General features: G+C 40.6%; 3 protein-coding genes across 3 annotated transcripts; all 3 read left to right on the forward strand.

Annotated features, from left to right (window-relative positions):
* Positions 1-888: 888 nt before the first annotated feature.
* On the forward strand, positions 889-10,260 carry LOC310941323 (target of Myb1 membrane trafficking protein). The gene is made up of 16 exons (XM_083906478.1): positions 889-1,066; positions 1,968-2,052; positions 2,169-2,247; positions 3,153-3,302; positions 3,519-3,653; positions 4,351-4,485; positions 4,568-4,684; positions 5,512-5,645; positions 5,748-5,790; positions 6,416-6,521; positions 6,667-6,733; positions 7,607-7,682; positions 7,775-7,834; positions 7,917-7,956; positions 8,979-9,553; positions 10,172-10,260. Exons 1-15 carry the CDS (start codon positions 994-996, stop codon positions 9,143-9,145), a joined length of 1,467 nt encoding a protein of 488 aa, XP_083762604.1. The 5' UTR covers positions 889-993; the 3' UTR covers positions 9,146-9,553; positions 10,172-10,260.
* Positions 9,902-11,356, forward strand: LOC310941325 (noggin-3-like). The gene has a single exon (XM_083906480.1). It carries the CDS (start codon positions 10,267-10,269, stop codon positions 11,098-11,100), a length of 834 nt encoding a protein of 277 aa, XP_083762606.1. The 5' UTR covers positions 9,902-10,266; the 3' UTR covers positions 11,101-11,356.
* A 1,225-nt stretch (positions 11,357-12,581) lies between these two features.
* Positions 12,582-18,926, forward strand: get3 (guided entry of tail-anchored proteins factor 3, ATPase; the record flags this gene model as incomplete). Its single annotated transcript, XM_083905744.1, has 7 exons — positions 12,582-12,724; positions 14,393-14,540; positions 14,619-14,767; positions 15,797-15,947; positions 16,052-16,159; positions 17,254-17,451; positions 18,146-18,926. 7 exons carry the CDS (start codon positions 12,582-12,584, stop codon positions 18,272-18,274), a joined length of 1,026 nt encoding a protein of 341 aa, XP_083761870.1. The 3' UTR covers positions 18,275-18,926.
* Between the last annotated feature and the right edge of the window lie 738 nt (positions 18,927-19,664).

The raw sequence follows: 19,664 nt of genomic DNA on the forward strand, positions 1-19,664 counted from the left end.
GGTGAATTGGCGTTAATTCTGGTCCGGAGCGAGTGACATTTTATGACCTTTGACCCTTGTTGACTGATACATGATGTGTTTACATATTTTATTTTGTCAGCACTTTTAATTACTAATTTAATCATTTTCAAATTACTCCTTCCAGCAGCAGGAGGACACATAATTGTTTTATATGTACATGTTTTAAAAATAAAAAATAAAAAAAAGCTTGGAGGAAGTCCTGTATGTTCTCCTACAACGGTTTTCTAGATGAAATGCTGCCACCTAGTGTCGACGATGCATCACTACACATAGTACAAGTACAAAAAAACCAAACTACTGTATACTGTATGTGTGTACTTGTTGTGTTTATATCTGTGAATGTACTCAATGTTATTGTTGTCTAAGAAACTTTTCTGTCACAGATTGGGATAATAAAGTCAATCTAATCTAATCTAATCTAATCTCGTGTACACTGTCACTTTTAAATAAATAAACAAACAAACAAAAATATAATAACTATATATATAGAGAGACATATTAATGAATTAATTAATTTGAACCTGATCACCTGTTACTACTACTTTACTACTATATAAACTATTTTTTATTATTAAATTTGTATTATTATTATTATTATAATAATAAAACATCATTAAAACTGAATCATCTGACATTTTATGGACCAAACGATTCCTCGATTAATCGAGAAAACAATTGATAGATGAATCGATGATGAAAAATATTCATGTGTGTGTGTGTGTGTGTGTGATGGTGCGTTCAAGTGTCTGCTGCTGTTTCCTGACTCCTGTTTGTTTTCACGTGACCGCGCGCGCAGCAACAGTGGCAGGGCCAGCGCGTGCGCCTCTGTACCATCACACACATACACACACATACGGGGAGCGATTAGGAAGCGACACCAGTTTGTTCTCAACCTTTTCTGTTGTTTTTTTTTGCGGAATAGTTTTGAACGCAGAGTAAAAAAGCGGACACCCCGGAAATTAGCGATCAGCGATGTTTTCACTCGGGGACACGATGGAGTTCCTCATCGGAAACTCTTTTTCTACGCCCGTGGGTCAGCGGATCGGTAAGTCAGCTGTTGATTCACCAAACTCACCCGTTTATTTACGCTATTAACTCATGACATCACGTGTGTTATATGTGATATATGTCTAATAATAATAATAATAATAATAATGGCGATAATAAACGTTACAGAAACGTTAAAAAAACGCAATAAAAAAAGAGTCCGGAGCCAATGAAGAAGAAAGAGGGCGGGGACTGAGCGGCGCGTGATTGGCCACTGTAGTTTGAGTGACAGCTCGTGTGGCGAATGGCGGCGCAACCGCCTGATGTTTTCCCCTCTCAGTTCCGCACTGTCGCAGATGTGAGTTGAGGGAAAGTTTGCGCTATATTATGCGCAAATCAAGCGCTATATGCGCAAAGTGGGCGCAAAGTGACTTTTAACGGGGTTTTTTTCAAAGGTGATGGAGCGGGTTATAAAATGAAGGGAAAGTTACACACTGAAGCCAGGAGAAGATACAGTGATGATGATGATGATGATGATGATGACAACACACACACACACACACACGCACACACACACACACACACACACATGCAACTTCCTGATGCTCTTTTGTCTCTTCCCACACTTAAATGTCAGCTCCTTCACAACAGAAGCAGCTGACAGTCACATGAAGTGGAGGAAGGAGGAGGGAGGAGGAGGGGGGGGGGGGTGAGGATGGGATTAGAAAAGCAACAGTGAGTAACGGTTGAGGAGGAGGAGGTGGAGGAGGAGGAGGTGGAAAGGAATGACGGAGATTAAGCTTTGCTCAACAACAGTTTTGTGTCAGACGTGAAAACTTAACCCGTGAGATCATCTCAAAGCACACAGGGCCGGCCCCAAGGCATAAGAGGGCTTATAAGAAGTGGGCTGATTTGGGCCACCCCCACGTATATTATCATCAGTAAAATGTGTCCGACAGAGCGAGCGACCAGCGGCTCTCTGCAGACGGACGACTGGGGCCTCAACATAGAGATCTGTGACATCATCAACGAGACCGACGAGGGGTAAGGTTTATATGCAAACTAATAACTAAACTACTGTTTGGTTTGAGTTGGGCTGAACTGGACAAATAAGACAAACAAACAAACAACAGTGTGTTTTTGTGTGTGTTTCTCACCAGCCCCAGAGACGCCGTCAAGGCTCTGAAGAAGAGGATCGTCGGGAACAAGAACTTCAGAGAGATCATGTTGGCGCTCACTGTGAGTTATGTGCTGTGGGCTGTTAACTACGGTGGCCCTGAGGTGCAAAAGACAAACGCAAATCACAAAAAGGCAAACGCAAAACGAAAAACACACGCAAATCATAAAACGCAAATCCCAAAATGCAAACGCAAATCACAAAACACAAGTATGCAAATCAAAAAATACAATCGAAACTCAAAAAACACAAATGCAAATCAAAAAACGCAAATGCAAAACACAAACGCAAATCAAAAACACAAACTCAAATCAAAAAACAAACGCAAATCACAAAACACAAATACGCGAATCAAAAAACAAGTACGCAAATCAAAAAACACAAGTACTCAAATCAGGAAACACAAACGCAAATCAGGTAACATCAACACAAATTAGAAAACACAAGCGCAAAACAAAACAATGCAAATCACAAAATGCAAATCAAAAAATGCAAAACGCAAAACAAAAAACACAGAGCAAAAAACACAAATGCAAAACAAAAAACAAACGCAGAACACAAGACGCTAAACACAAATGCAAAACAAAAAACGCAAAACAAAAAACACAAATGCATATCAAAACACACAAACGCAAAACAAAAAAATGCAAATCACAAACGCAAATAAAAAAATGCAAAATACAAACGCAAAACAAAAAACGCAAAACACAAATGCAAAGCAAAAAACACAAACGTAAATCACAAAAACGCAAATCACAAAACACAAACGCAAAATCAGAAAACACAAAAGGTAGGTATCTGCTTTTGCGTTTTGTGATTTGCGTTTTGCACCTCAGGGCCACCGTAGTTAACACTGGATTTATATGTTTTCTTCCTCCTTTCTTTCATGATTTGAGGACTGCGGGGCACGAGAGGCCTCATGTTGTTAATGATAACGTCATTTTGTTGTTGTTGTTGTGAAACACAGGTTCTGGAGGCGTGCGTGAAGAACTGCGGTCACCGCTTCCACGTACTGGTGGCGTCGCAGGAGTTCGTGGAGGGGGTTCTGGTGCGGTCCATTCTGCCCAAGTACAACCCCCCTACGGCCCTGCACGACCGCGTCCTCAGCCTCATACAGGTCAGCGGACGCCATCGCAGATTATATTAAACATATGCATGACACGGCATGTTAGACACGCCCCTTCACGGTTAGACACGCCCATTCACGGTTAGACTCGCCCCTTGTTGTTGTTGTTGACTTAAAAATCAAACCATTAATCAGTCATTTCCTGTGTGTCTGAGTTATTGAATATGTACGGCATGTTAAGAGTGACTCACTGCTTCTCTTGTGAAGTCGTGGGCCGACGCGTTCCGTAACTCTCCGTCTCTGACCGGCTTGGTTCACGTGTACGACGACCTCAGGAGGCGTGGCCTGGAGTTCCCCATGACCGACCTGGACGCTCTGTCGCCCATACACACTCCAAACAGGGTGAGACAAAAACACATGAGTACACGGAAGAGGATTAGTGCCACGCAGGAGAAAAAATATTTAAGTTCTGACTTTAACGTTTAAAATCGGAATTCTGAGTTTAAAGTCTGAATTCAGAGAATAAAGTCAGGAAATAAAGTCTGAATTCTGAGAATAAAGTCTGAATTCTCAGAATAAAGTCTGAATTCTGAGAATAAGGTCAGAAACAAGTCAAAATTCTGAGAATAAAGTTAGAATTCTGAGTTTAAAGTCAGAATTCTGAGAATAAAGTCAGAAAATAAAGTCAGAATTCTGAGTTTAAAGTCTGAATTCTTAGAATAAAATCTGTATTCTGAGTTTTAAAGTCAGAATTCTGAGTTTAAAGTCAGAAATCTGAATTCTAAAGTCAGAATTCTGAGGTCAGAAATTCAGAGTTTAAAGCCAGAATTCTTAGAATAAAGTCAGAATTCCGAGTTTTTAAGTCAAAAATCTGAATTCTAAAGTCAGAAATCTGAGGTCAGAAATTCAGTTTAAAGGAAGAATTCTTAGAATAAAGTCAGAATACCGAGTTTTTAAGTCAGAATTCTGACAATCAAGTCAGAATTCTTAGAATAAAGTCAGAATTCTAAGTATAAAGTCATAATTCTGAGAATAAATTCATAATTCTTAGTATAAAGGCAGAATTCTGAGCATAAAGTCAGAATTCTTAATTTCACAGAGTATCCCAGAGAACGAAGGCCCTGACTCGAGCGTTACCGTCGCTCCTCCGTCGCCTCAGTCACAACCACAGGCTCAGAGCGTCTCACCTCCGCTTCAGGACGGCGAGCGACCGGCGACGCTCTCTGCAGAACAGGTGCCGTCTAATCCAGCTGATCCGCTTTGATAATCCGAACGGTATTGTCTGTATTTGACAGATTTCTTCTTGTTATTATCAGGAACAGAAGCTGCGCGGTGAGCTGTCACTGGTGAAGGGGAATCTGACGGTCATGTCTGAGATGCTGAACGAGCTGGTGCCTGGACAGAGTCAGCGTGACGACACGGAGCTGCTGCAGGTTTGTGTGCATCGTTATTCACGCATCAGGTCTATAAAGTAGTTTTTTTACACTACAGCACGGTTTGAAACTGCTTCTTTTTAGACGCGACACACAAACGAGTGATTTGTAAAGTCTAACTGAAATACAGCAGCAGGGTTTGTGATGCTAGCAGTCTTCAAATATACAATGTGCGTCTATTTCCTTTGGCAGTAACGGAAACTTAAATGGTTTTGTGTGAGTGTTTGTCACGTCACAAAGGTTCTAAATCTACGTTATCTTAAGAATATGAAGGTAGTTTTAGCCCCTTTTCCCCCTATGGTAGCAATGTTTGTGATGCTAGCAGTACTGTCGCTGAACACACCAGACTCCACTGTTAAATATTGAGATTTTAGACATTTCACCTGCTAATTGTTGGAGATTAAGCCACGTTTTTGAGGATTGTTAAGTGTTTTTAACTAAATCTACAGTATTTTAAGATTATGAATGTAGTTTTAGCCCCTTTTCCACCTATGGTGGCAAGGTTTGTGATGCTAGCAGTGCTGTCGCTAAACACACCAGACTCCACTGTTAAATATTGAGATTTTAGACATTTTACCTGCTAATTTTTGGAGATTAAGCCACGTTTTTGAGGACTAAGTTTTTTTAACAAAATCTACAGTATTTTAAGAATATGAAGGTAGTTTTAGCCCCTTTTCCACCTATGGTGGCAGGGTTTGTGATGCTAGCAGTGCTGTGGCTAAACACACCAGACTCCAAGTCCAGGTTCCGGCCTGCATGGACTGCGTTTTAGTTTAGCGTCGGTTGTGAAAAGCAGAAAAAGGCTAATCATTTCTCTGACCCAGCAGCAGCTGTACTCGGTGTGTAAGAGCATGCAGACTCGGGTGGTGGAGCTCATCCCGCAGCTGCTGGACGAAGGATTCATCGAAGAGCTGCTGGTGATCAACGACGACCTCAACAACGCCTTCATTCGCTACGAGAGGTGTGTGTTTGCAGCCTGTTTTTACTCTCTACGCAGTACAGTTTGAACTTTTGCTCAATAATAATCACGTTTGTTGTTGTTGTTGTTGTTGTTGTGTTTTAGGTTTGAAAGACTCAACAAGGCACAAAGTACAAACACGCCACAGGTACGACACACCGGAAATAACGAAAGCTATGCTAATGCCGCTTTTCCACTGCGCGGTCCCAGCTCGCCTCGCCTCGGCACGGCACTGACGACTCGGTTTGGTCGGTTTTCCATTACAATTAGTAACCGCCGTCAATGTTAACGCACGTTAATTAATGGCGCGTTTCCATGACGACTGACCGGAAAAAGACGAGCGTGCCGTCATGTTTACGTGACTCCCGATCGTTAAAATTAGTCTCTAAAGTAACGTTAAACTTTAAAAACAGAGGCACACATACGCAGTACACAGGTACGCTGGTTATATTTGTAGTGCTGATCTTTTCGTTGAATAAACAGAGCGCCCCAGTTTCGACTGTAGGTGCGCTAACAGAACTAAACGAGCTAATGCAGCTAACGGAGCTAACTGGTAACGTGTCTTTTTTCGGTCAGTCGTCATGGAAACGCGTCGTGCGTTAACCTAGTGCCCAGCACTAATTTCAATATATAATAGAAGTACCAGGTACTATCGCTAATGGAAAAGCCGTGCAGAGTCGAGTCGAGTCGTGCCGGGACCGCGTCGTGGAAAAGCGGTCGTCGGAGAATGCTCTCACACCACCTGCTGGTGAACTGTGTCCTGCTCTCCGCAGAATTCCTCCAGCGATCCGATCCTCGCCGACCTCAGTCCTGATCCCGAACCGGCCGTCATCACAACGACCAGCCAGGCAGCCGTCAGGCGGTCGCCCGACGCCCAGAGTGAGTGAACGTTTGAGGAAATTACGGATTTAACAGAACTGAAAAACTCTGTTTATGTACCATGTGAAGAAGAAGAAGAAGAAGAAGACAGAGAGCAGGATTTCTGTCTTTTACTCTTGATGGGTTTGTGCTTCTTGACTTGCAGACGAGGAGGAGGAGTTTGACATGTTCGCTCAGACCAGAGGCAGCTCGCTGGCCGAGCAGAGGAAATGGTAGGTTTTTTACTCACTCACGACCTAGTCAGGATTATGAGTTTAAAGTCTGAATTCTGAGAAGTCAGAAATTCTAAGTTTGAAGTCAGAATTCTGAGTTTAAAGGACTGAAATCTGAGTTTTAAAGTCGGAATTCCGAGTTTAAAGTCTGAATTCTGAGAAGTCAGAATTCTAAGTTTAAAGTCAGAATTCTTAGAATAAAGTCAGAATTCAGAGTTTAAAGACTGAAATCTGAGTTTCAAAGTCAGAATTCTGAGTTTTAAAGTCAGAATTCCAAGTTTAAAAGTCAGAATTCCAAGTTTAAAGTCAGAATTCCGAGTTTAAAGTCAGAATTCCGAGTTTAAAGTCTGAATTCTGAGAAGTCAGAAATTCTAAGTTTAAAGTCAGAATTCTGAGATTAAAGTCAGAATTCCTTGAATAAATCAGAAAATAAAGGCAGAATTCTGAGAATAAAGACTGAATTCTGAGTTTTAAATCAGAATTCTGAGTTTTAAATCAGAATTCTGAGAATAAATTGAATTCTAAAGTCACAATTTTGAGTTTAAAGTCAAAATTCTTAGACTAAAGTCAGAATTCTGAGTTTGAAGTCAGAATTCTAAGAATAAACTGAATTCTAAAATCAGAATTCTGAGAAGTCAGGAATTCTGAGTTTAAAGTCGGAATTCTTAGAATAAAGTCAGAATTCTGAGTTAGGGCCGAGCGTCCTGAACCTCAGAGGCTCGAGCCCCGAAAAACTGCAAAAACGTCAAGGACGAGTAACAACAATACGTCGAAATGAGCGATTTCTGTCCCTGTAACCAGTGAAAAAAATCACAAATCAGACATTTAATCATGATCTCAGTGTTTCTCAGTGTTTTCACGTGTTTCCCTCAGTGTCAGATATGAGGACCCAGGAGCTGTGGAAGGCCTCGCTGGAGCTCTGGACACGAGGCTGCAGGTCACAGGAGGAGTGAGTGTTTCACAGGGAACTCACAACTCACAACATGTACGACAAACGTTTGTGCGACCGACGTTTTATTCCTTTACTCTTTTCCCTCTCAGATGCCACAGACAAAAGACTCTTTGCAGAACAACATTGACAAATGGTTGCCCAGTGACCTGGTAAGACAGTGATGATATGTGTGTGTGTGTGTGTGTGTGTGTGATGGGAATATGATGAAACCTTTTGTGTTTGGAAACACAGGAAGAGCAGTCGTCGGTTTGTGAGGGAGTGACCAGTGAAGGTAAAGCCTTATTTTTGTGCTTTTTTCCACGACAAAAAAAACAACACAGTTTTTATGTTTTTTTTAGCATTTGATTTTAATTAAAGGCGCCATATGTAAGAATGTGGCCAAAAACGGTTACTACATTCAAATTCAAAATACCGAGGTCTTTTAGGTTTTCGTTTTCTGACGTAACTGGCAACCCGTGGTTGCTCGGCAGCTGAGACTCTACTGAGCGCCACGTGACGCCGAAACATGATTTGCAGTCTGCAAAATATTTTTTTTAACGCAAATATTTTGTCTGTACTGTTGTTGTTGTTGGTGAGTTCAGTTTGTTATATGAACATTATTCCTGAGTCTCTGTGACATATTAGGAGGATTTTACGGCCAGTTGCTTTAGATTTATTACATAATGCACCTTTAAACCATTAAAATGAATAATTGAACACAGAACCTGCACCAAACCAAACCAAATGCAGCTTCTTCTTTTTTTGGTTTTCGCTCATTTCCCCAATTATGCTGTTAAATATTGAGATTTTAAGCCATTTTTAAGCCAGATTAACGCACATTTTCGACGACATAGTATAGTATGATAGTATATAGTATATATAATTTTGGACCAAAAATATTTGTTTCAAATTTTTTTTTTCTAATTTTGGATGACATAGTATAGTATGACATTTTTGTCAAATTTCGGACCAAAATTTTTTTTCAAAAAAATTGTCAAATTTTGGACGACATAGTATAGTATGATGTTTTTGTCAAATTTAGGACCAAAAATATTTTTTTCAAAAAAATTGTCAAATTTTGGACAACATAGTATAGTATGACGTTTTAGTCAAATTTTGGACCAAAAATATTTTTTTCAGCTCTGGACACAAGGCTGCAGGTCACAGGAGGAGTGAGTGTTTCACACAAAAAATTAGATTTTAAGCCATTTTTAAGCCAGATTAACGCACATTTTTGGTCTTTTTGTGCTGCACGACTGATGTTTTGCACCAAAGTTTCACATATATGTCTTTTTCTCTTGTCTCTCTCTGTAGAGTTTGATAAGTTTCTGCAGGACCGTGCAAAGATGGCGGACCACAGCGATCGGGAGCCCCACGCTGCGCCGCCGTCCTCCGCGTCCAGACCGCCGCCGCCGCCGCCGCCGTCCACCCGGCAACAGGAGAAATCGGACGTCTCTCACGACCACCTCTTTTCACTCTGAATATAAAAATAGGAGAACACACACAGCTAGTGCCTCGCATACGTCAATCTAGTTTTCATGTAGATGTATTTATGATATTGTCCCACAGATGTAAACATGGTTTTAAAGTTAATAATGAATATATATATATATATATGTTTTATATGCCAAGGCGTGCCTTTGAGCCAGACAGCTGATTTTTGTCCTCTTTTTAAAACGCTCCCCTCCTCCTCCTCCTCCTCCCTGAGGCCTGTTTTCTAAGTGCAGCCTTTGTGTGAAAAAGCTCTGATTTGTTATTTTCAGAGATCACATCTCCAACCCCCCCCCCGCCGAATCGAGGTCAAATTGTTTTTCCGCTGCTCCGTCACATGGTCACATCGGCGTGAACCCAAAACCAAAGCAGTCTTAGCCGAAACATCAGAGCCTTGAGTGAGTGACTCAAGGGGTTCTGTGGCAGTTGTTTGTGTGATAAGAACCCTCACATTTCATCATGTTATGGTTTAAAAAGCTCAAGGATGTCTGGTGCCGAGCACACAGAGTTCTTGAAGCAGCCAGAGGAGAAGAAGCTGTCAGGGACAGTAGTCGGCAAATTTTGAATGACATAGTATAGTATGACGTTTTTGTCAAATTTTGGACCAAAAATATTTTTTTCAAAAATTTGTCAAATTTTGGACCAAAAATATTTTTTTCAAAAATGTTTTACATTTTTCGACGACATAGTATAGTATGACGCTTTTGTCAAATTTTGGACCAAAAATATTTTTTTCAAATTTTGGACCAAAAATATTTTTTTCAAATTTTGGACCAAAAATATTTTTTTCAAAAAAAATTTAAATTTTGGACCAAACTTTTTTTTTCCAAAAAATTGTCAAATTTTGTACAACATTTTATAGTATGATGTTTGTGTCAAATTTTTGACGGACTTTTTTTCCCCAAAAAATTGTGTGAGTGAGTGGAGAGAGAGAGAAGTGGGAGCTCAGGGGGTTCTGTGGCTGTTGTTTGCGTGATAAGAACCCTCACATTTCATCATGTTATGGTTTAAAAAAGCTCAAGGATGTCTGGTGCCGAGCACACAGAGTTCCTGAAGCAGCCAGAGGAGAAGAAGCTGTCAGCGACGGTAGTCGTTAGCGACGGTAGTCGTCATGCCTGGTCCTCTCCACTGTGTCTGTCTCTGCTTCCTTCTCCGCGGATCCGAAGCATTCGCCTGGAACGTTTCGAACCAGCACCGGCTTCCAAACGTGACTGAAGATCAGGAGGACGTTGCCGACCCTGGCTGGGAGTCACCGTTCCTGCAGCTGAGAGCCAGCCTGCCGTCCTTCTCGCAGCCCATGCGTCCGTACGCTCTGCTCACAAGCGCCGAGGACCACCGCAAGATGCCCAAACCCAGGCGCCGCCGGCCCTCTCGCCTGCTGCGGCTCCTGGGACCGTCCTTCGACCCGTTCTGGATGTCTGTGGAGCAGCCGCACGAGGTGCACCGCGGGGACTCTCTGCACGTCCGGCTACTCCAAGGAAAGTCCAGCCCGGCGCTGAGGGAGGCCGCGGCCAACCAACGCCGGACGCTTGAAGTGGAAGCTGCAGCTCTGGACCTCGCTCCTCTGCCCTCAGACGTTGCCAGGTCACTCGGGTCGTGGCTGGTGAGCTCCGCCACGTGTGATCTGCACTACCAGTGGAAGGATCTGGGCCCGGCGTTCTGGCCTCGCTGGTTGCGGCAGACCGACTGTGGCGGCGGCGGCGGCTCGGGCACATCGGGGAGCTGTTCTTTCCCCGCTGGGATGGCGTGCGTGAGGGCACAGACGGCACACGTGAAGATCCTGGCTTGGCACTGCCTGGAAATCGCCAGAGACGACGGTGGCGGATCTGGGAAGACGAAGAGCGAGCGGAAAAACAACGGCAGCGCAGGCGTCGCGGAGACGAGTTGCCTATGGAGGCAGGTGCCTTATCCTGTGGTCACGGCGTGTAAATGTTCATGTCCCTGAAGCAGATTTCACCCCTCATTTGCAGCTACGTGTATATATTTAGAGGTGCTCTAACTTTCATGTTTCTAGCTTTGATTTTCTTTGAGCAACAAGTGCGGATAGAAGATAAATCGCTCTGTTGTCTCTTAAAAAAGATCTTTTGCAGACTGCAAATCATGTTTATGTTTTGAAATCATGTTTTGGCGTCATGTGGCACCACCTATTGCAGTCAGTAGAGTCTCAGCTGCCGAGCAACCACGGGGTTGCCAGTTACGTCAGAAAACGAAACCTAAAAGACCTCGGTATTTTGAATTTCAATGTAGTAACTGTTTTTGGCCACATTCTTACATATGGTACCTTTAACACGTCTTGTATTCTTTCCTATGTGACATAAATAAATAAATAAATAAATAAAATACTTGTTGTTTAGATGGTGATTTGTTATTAGTCCTTTAATTTGTTTTTGCATGAAATCGATTTGAATCTCATTAACCCTTTAGTGCTCACTGGGAATAATACACAACTCCTTATATGGACATCCTGGGGGCGTGTCTTATAGGTCACACCTTCAGGCTTCACAAAATGCATCGGTTTTTTTGTTTTTCTTATGTGTTGAGTCACAATTTTTATCAATTTTACATTTTATATTAAAGTGGGAGTCGTGATAATTGTGCAGAAGAAGAAAAACAGATATAAGACACGTGTTAAAATAGTAACTTTTAGTCTTTTTAGTATCTTTCTTCATATATATATATACACATACTATACTATGTCGTGCAACGTTTTATGAAAAAAAATGTATGGTCCAAAATGTGACAAAAACGACATACTATATACTATGTTGTCCAAATTTTTTGAAAATTTTTATTTTTCCAAAATTTGACAAAAACGACATTCTATACTATGTCGTCCAATATTTGACAACATTTTTTGAAAAACAAAATTTTGGTCCAAAATTTGACAAAAATGACATACTATATACTATGTCGTCCAAAAAATTTGGAAATTCTTGTTTTGGTCCAAAATTTGACAAAAACTACATACTATACTATGTCCTCTAATATCTTTTGAAAAAAAACATTTTTGGTCCAAAATTTGACAAAAAAACGACATACTATGCTATGTCGTCCAAAAAAATTTAAAACATTTTTTTCTAGTATATGGTACTTTGGCAAACAAGACAAATATTTATATATTTATAAAAACATAAAAATATTTTTGAGCAAAAAGATATAAATGCAAAATGTCACACAGTACAAGGCAGAAATGAGCAGGAGAATGGAGATAAAAGGAATAAAGCAGAGGGAATATTCACTCATATTATCTTATAAAATAATTTAAAAAAATTATAAATTAAAAATGTATATTTATGTTTTTGTTTTGTTGAAAAATTCACACTCACACAAAAAGTTCCGAGCGTCCTTGAACGCAGCACAGTCGTCGGCTCGTCCCACTTGAGCTCGGAGCTCGGAGCTCGGTGCGTCTCACTGTACACAGACAAGATGGCAGCTTCGTTGGAGGATGAGTTCGAGGATGCGCCCGACGTGGAGCCGTTAGAGCCGACGCTGAAGAACATCATCGAGCAGAAATCGCTCAAGTGGATATTTGTCGGCGGAAAGGGCGGCGTCGGTAAAACGACATGTAGGTAAGGTTTGAAGGCGGAGACGGAAGACGCTCGTTCGCCTCCTGGTGTCGCTAGCGTAGCCTCTCTCACACACACACACACATAATATAGCCTAGCTAGTTAAAGTTAGCCTGTCAGTCAGCGTGAGATGACGTGGATAATCGCTGTCATTCCAGACATCACATGTCTTTATAACACATATTTAATTAGTGTCAATGTTCTCCTGCCACTGTAGGCGGCGCTGTCGTTGAAAACAAAAAATAAGCGATTCATTGAAAAGCTCGTTGTCAGTTTGCCGGCTAGTCACTAGCTACCGTTAGCTAGTTTGACACATGACACTCTGTGATAACCGCAGGTGGATTATTATCGCCCCGTCTGCGTGATATTAGGAAATTATGGGATGTGCAGTCATTTTGAGACGACATTGCGACTTTAGAGAAGTAATCACGTTCTTATTTTGTGCTTTTAGTTCGCTGCTAACTTGATTTATCAGCGCTGACGCTGAATAACATTGACACGCATTATTTATTAGCATTCCAGCCACACGGTTTGCTGCTGTCATCGGAAACTTTCCGACAAATGTTTTTAATCGTAAACATATTCATTTAAATCCGTTGTCTAAACAATTATCCTTTAACTGGTCACCAAGTTGTTGAAGTATGAAGTTGTTGTAACATGTTGTTTGGTCAAATTTTGGACACATTTTTTTTTTCAAAAAAATTGTCACATTTTGGACGACATAGTATAGTATGACGGTTTTGTAACATTTTGGACCACAAATATTTTTTTCCAAAAAATCGTCAAATTTCGGACAAATTTTTTTTTTCAAAAAATTGTCAAATTTTGGACAAAATGTTTTTTTTCAAATTTTTTTTCAAATCTTGGACGACATAATATATAAAATGACGATTTGTCAAATTTTGGACAAAAATGTTTTTCCCAAAAAATTGGCAAATTTTGGACAAAAATGTTTTCCCCAAAAAATTGGCAAATTTTGGACAAAAATGTTTTTCCCAAAAATTTTTCAAATTCTGGACAAATTTTTTTTCCAAAAAATTGTCCAATTTTGGACGACATATTATATAGTATGACGTTTTTGTCAAATTTTGGAAAAAAAAAATTCTCCAGAAAAATTGTCAAATTTTGGACAACATTGTATAGTATGACGTTTTTTTGTCAAATTTTGGACCAAAAATATTTTTTTCAATAATGTTTTAAAATTTTGCACGACATAGTATAATATGACGTTTTGGTCAAATTTTGGACGCCATAGTATGGGGTAATTACGTGAACTGATGCTAGTAGGGCTGCAACTGACCATTATTTTCATCATCGAGTAATGGTTTGGTCCATCAAATGTATGAAAACGTTAAAAAATGTTGATCAGTGCTCTTGCGTGCATGTTAAAAGTCAGATTTTGGTCCATAATAGTTTGGTTTTCTGAGTGTCATCATGTAAAACGTGTAAGTCTGACTTAAATGGAGCTATTCTTACCTTCATACATGGGCAGCTGAAGGAACTTGTTTCTATGAGGTAAAAGGTCAACAGGAAACAGATCCCACTAAGCTTATAATAGAGAGAGGCAGACGCACACGTTCAATAAATTGGATTTCCTCTCCGCGTGCATAACCGGACTTGGAGCTGTGACTCGTCGTCCTCTAACCCCGTCGTCTGTTGTCGTTCGTGCAGCTGTAGTTTGGCCGTCCAGCTGGCCGCGGTCAGGGAGAGCGTCCTCATCATTTCCACCGATCCTGCTCACAACATCTCTGACGCGTTTGACCAGAAGTTCTCAAAGGTGCCGACCAAGGTCATGGGCTACGACAACCTATTCGCCATGGTAAGTCGGAGAAGAAGTCTCCTGAAACGAGCTATAAAAACAAAGCTGAAACTTGGTGTTTTTGTCGTGTGAGCGCAGGAGATCGACCCGAGCCTGGGCGTGGCTGAGCTTCCCGACGAGTTCTTCGAAGAAGACAACATGCTCAGCATGGGCAAGAAGATGATGCAGGAAGCCATGAGCGCCTTCCCCGGCATCGACGAAGCCATGAGCTACGCAGAGGTCATGAGGTGAGACTTAGGCTGAATCCCAATACCACCCCTTAGCCCTCCCCCTTCCCCCTACCCCTTGTTTTTGCGCGTTCATGTGAGGGGTAGTGTTGTCTCATTTCTCATAAGGGTTAAGGGGTAGGGCCAAGCCGTAGGGCTACGTAGCCCTCGAAACGAAGCTTCCTCAGGACCACACTTGAAACGGAGGGCTTCGAGGAATTTCGCAGCTTCCGCCGCGTCACCTCTCAGCAAAGTTTGAAAGCTGGCCGTTAAAGACTCGCACAATGTATTTTCAGTATTTTAATCACGACAGTCATGTGTAATGATGTATTGTGGTCTTCTTCAATTGTCAACGGTGTTTCTGAATCACTCGTCAAGTTTGTTTTGAATTACTAGCTAGTCGTAGCCGATGCTATCCCGGCGTTCCTTTCGTAAGTGGTTAGCTAGCTGCTATCGCTATTTTTTTTTAACATTAACAAATTGTGCCGGAGTGCACAGTTACGTCTTCAGGACAGAACAGGAGATTCTGTCCCCGCTCTCCTCCGCTCTGTCTGCGAGCAGCTTTCTCCCTCTGCACCGTGTGTGTGTGTGTGTGGCTATGGTAATGCAGCGGGTCTGCAGTCGCTGTAACTGTGTGTGTGAACACTCCTCACAGCGTCGCCGCCGATGTCTTTGTTAGCAGCTGACAGTCGTAAAAACAGAAAAATAGCCCAGGCAACAGACATTACTTGTGAGGACGGCATTTTTGGATTGTTACATCAACAAGCATCGCATCGGCTTGTTGATGTAGCAGTCTGCGAGCGTCAAGTCCGGACGACGTGATGACGTAATGGAGGTGTGTCTCATTTCTTAGGGGAACGTTCGTACCCCTCGCTCCCTCAACTCTGTTTTGAGGGCCAAGGGGAACTCTGACAAAGGGGTAGGGGGAAGGGGGAGGGCTAAGGGGTGGTATTGGGATTCAGCCTTAGCCTGAGCACAGAGCAGTATTAGCGGGAAAAGAAGACGTTTAGCACACAGCCAACGTAACGCTCGTCTCCCCTGTGGTCTCAGGTTAGTCAAGGGAATGAACTTCTCGGTCGTGGTCTTCGACACGGCGCCCACCGGCCACACGCTCAGGCTGCTCAACTTCCCCACCATCGTGGAGCGAGGGCTGGGTCGCCTCATGCAGATCAAGAACCAGATCAGCCCGTTCATCTCCCAGGTGAGGACGGAGAAAATAGGAAATCGTTTTAACCAGTGAAGATGTTGTTGTTGTTTTTTTTGTTTTTTTATTAAGCTAATGTTTTGTCGTCATCACGCGTGTAGATGTGTAACATGCTCGGTCTGGGCGACATGAACGCGGACCAGCTCGCCTCCAAACTCGAAGAGACTCTGCCGGTGATTCGCTCCGTCAGCGAGCAGTTCAAAGACCCCGTAAGTCACACAGTGGTGTTTTTTTTTTCCCTTCAATAATTAAAGGTGCATTATGTAATAAATCATTAAAAATCCTCCTATTATGTCACAGAGATTAAGGAATAATGTTCATATAACAAACTGAACTCACCAACAACAACAGTACAGACGAAATATTAGCATTAAAAAACACATTTTGCAGACTGCAAATCATGTTTATGTTTTGAAATCATGTTTTGGCGTCATGTGGCGCCACCTACCGCAGTCTACCAATCACTGCAGTCAGTAGAGTCTCAGCTGCAGAGCAACCACAGGTTGCCAGTTAGGTCAGAAAACGAAACCTAAAAGACCTCGGTTTTTTGAATTTGAATGTAATAACCGTTTTTGGCCACATTCTTACATATGGCACCTTTAAAACTCTTAACGTCACAAAGACAATCAACATCTCCTCACATTTTCAGATTACACGTGATACTGTCGAGCTGCTTCGATGTTTGTATGTTTATTATATTGATTTAGAATTTACAAGGTTTCTTGAATGCATCTGGAAGCGGCTCCTCTCAGATCAACATTCTCTAGTTGCCGCAGAAGTGATGAAATTTACCATGGTCTTCGAATGCATCTCATTGGCTCCTCCCAGTTGCTCAACATTACTGGCACTAGCTCTCATGTGCTTGGGGGTTTACAATATTCCAATTAGAGCTGAAACTACTAAACTACTAAGACTAAATCTATCATTTTTTCATGATTAAAACAAGATTTCTGATCGTTTTAGCTTCTTAAATGTGAATATTTTCTCGGTTTCTTTGCTCCACGTAACAAAGAAATCATTCAAACTGAATCATTTTGGTTTGTGGACAAAACAAGACATTGGAGAACATCGTCATTTCCAGGTTTGACAAACACTGATCAACGGTTTTGGGCCAAACGATTCATCGATTAGTTGCACGAAGACCAAACAGATGCAGAACAATAACATCAACACACAACACAACCTTATGCCCGGCAGCTTTTAAGCATTAACGTGAAGACTTTAGCCGTTTGTTTTAGCTCCAGTTCTTGCGTTATATAAAGCAGTGGTTTTAAAGCTCTCTCTGTAAACCCTTCGCCCTCAGGAACAGACCACGTTCATCTGCGTGTGCATCGCCGAGTTCCTCTCGCTGTACGAGACAGAGCGGCTCATCCAGGAGTTGGCCAAGTGTCGCATCGACACGCACAACATCATCGTCAACCAGCTGGTTTTCCCCGACGGGGAGAGGCCGTGTAAAATGTGTGAAGCTCGCCATAAAATCCAGTCCAAGTATTTAGATCAGGTAAGAGGCGAGGATTCACTTCTGATTTACAGATATACACGAGCGTTCAAAGGTTTGGGCTCAGCTATATAATGTTTTTGTCGTGTTTTCCATTAAAAGTCAGACTTTTATTCATCAAAAGAGTTGAATAGAAAATATAGAGTGTATTTATGATGAATTTAATGTTATATTCATTGGAGAAAAAGTGCCTTTACTTCAAAATTTTATTTTTTTCTAAAAAAAATAAAAATGTTCTCAATAGTTTTTTTCTCAAAATGTGTTATATTTTTGAAAAAAGTGCTTTTACTTCAAAAATAAGCAAATTTCTGAATTTTAATTATTTAAAAAAAACACCAATTTTTTTTCCAATTTTTTTTAATAAAAAATAAGCAAATTTCTAAATTTTAATTTATTTCTCCAAAAAAATTTTCTCAAAATTTTTTTTCTCAAAATTTTTATTTCTCAAAATGTGTTATATTCATTGAAAAAAGGGCCTTTCCTTCAAAAATAAGCAAATTTAAAAAAAATAAAAACTGTTTTTCTCAAAATCTGAATTTCTCTCTCAAAATTAAAATTTTTCTCTCAAATTTTTTTATTTTGTTTTAATCAAAATCTGTTATATTCTTTGAAAAAAAACCCCCAACACATTTCTAAGTGAGCCCACACCTTTGAACGTCTGATTTTACATGTTAACTCTGCTGCCCCCTCCTGACAGATGGAGGACCTGTATGAAGATTTCCACATAGTCAAGTTGCCGCTGTTGCCTCACGAAGTCCGAGGCGCCGACAAGGTCAACACGTTCTCTCAGCAACTCCTGGAACCGTACAAACCCCCAAACAAGTGATCTGCTTCTCTACAGAACTGCCCCCCCCCCCCCAACAGATGTGTGTGTGTGTGTGTGTGTGTGTGTGGCCTCAAACCCCACTGTAACAACAGCCTAAAGATGATCCTCAGACCTGGTGAACGATTCCTACTTGAAGCATTTAACATTTTTCCAAACAAACAAACAAACAAAGCTGGGCACAAGTGTTTCCTGTGACTCTGTGTGTGTGTGTGTGTGTGTTGTTACCACCCCCCCTCCTCCCCCTCCCTCCCTTATTTCAGGTGGTCGATGTTTCTTCACTTTCAGAACCTCACGTCTCGACAGGAACGTTCCATCCAAACATGGACGCTAATCATGAATAATAAAGATTAAAAAAAAGCAAAAAAAAAAAAGCTCATGTTAGTTTTTGTTTTTGACCCCGCCCCCCCATCATCATCATCCTTCTTACTGCAATAAAATAAAAACAACCTGCAGCAGTTTAAAGTGCTTCTTTGACCATAAACGCCGTCGTCTGATCACGTCTTCATTCATGTCGGCTGCTGTCGTCGCTTCTTATTTTCTTAATCGTTGTGTTTAATTCCATCTAAAGTCTATTTTAAAGCCTTATTTAGTGCATTTAAAACCACTGAATGTCGCTGTGAGTGAAGCGTTTGATTTGCTCACCTCGTGCTCGTTTTCCCTCCCAGCAGAAAAGCTAAAGAGAGACAAACAAACATCCCAGAATAAACGCTTCTCTTCTCTACGCTGTTTTCTATTAATTATTATTATTATTATTATTATTATTATTATTGTGCAAGTGTTGATTAAAACAAAAACTTGCGTCAGCTCAAAGACTTTTGTGGTCATTCATTCATTTGTGTTAGTTTGTGTGTGAATGTATGGGACTCTAAACGTCTACTGTTTCCTAGTTAATGAATAAAATAAAACAACATTAAATTAAATAAATTTCTTCATAAGTGAAGAAGTCTGATTCAGCTCTAATGCTGGGTCAGATTTACGTTCTAAAATATATATATAAAATATATATTCCTAATATGTCATGTTGACATATAAGAAAAAATATATATTTTCAATTTAGTGGTGAAAAATAAAGAAAATCAGAAGAAAAAAACAAATAAAATAACAGAAATAAATAATGCACTTTATTTAAAAATAATACAAATATAAAATAGCAATAAATATTGCACTTAATTTAAAAAATAAAAAATTAACACAGCAATAAATAATTCACTTTATTTAAAAATAAAATAAAATATACTAACAGCAAAATAATGCACTTTATTTAAAAAATAAACAAATAAAATAAAATAACAGCAATATGTAATGCACTTTATTTAATCAAATAAATAAATAAAAACATTAAATAACAACAATAAATAATGCACTTTATTTAAAAAATAAAATAAATAAA

The sequence above is a fragment of the Microchirus variegatus genome (genome assembly GCF_963457635.1).
Source record: "Microchirus variegatus genome assembly, chromosome: 19".
NCBI lineage: Eukaryota > Metazoa > Chordata > Actinopteri > Pleuronectiformes > Soleidae > Microchirus > Microchirus variegatus.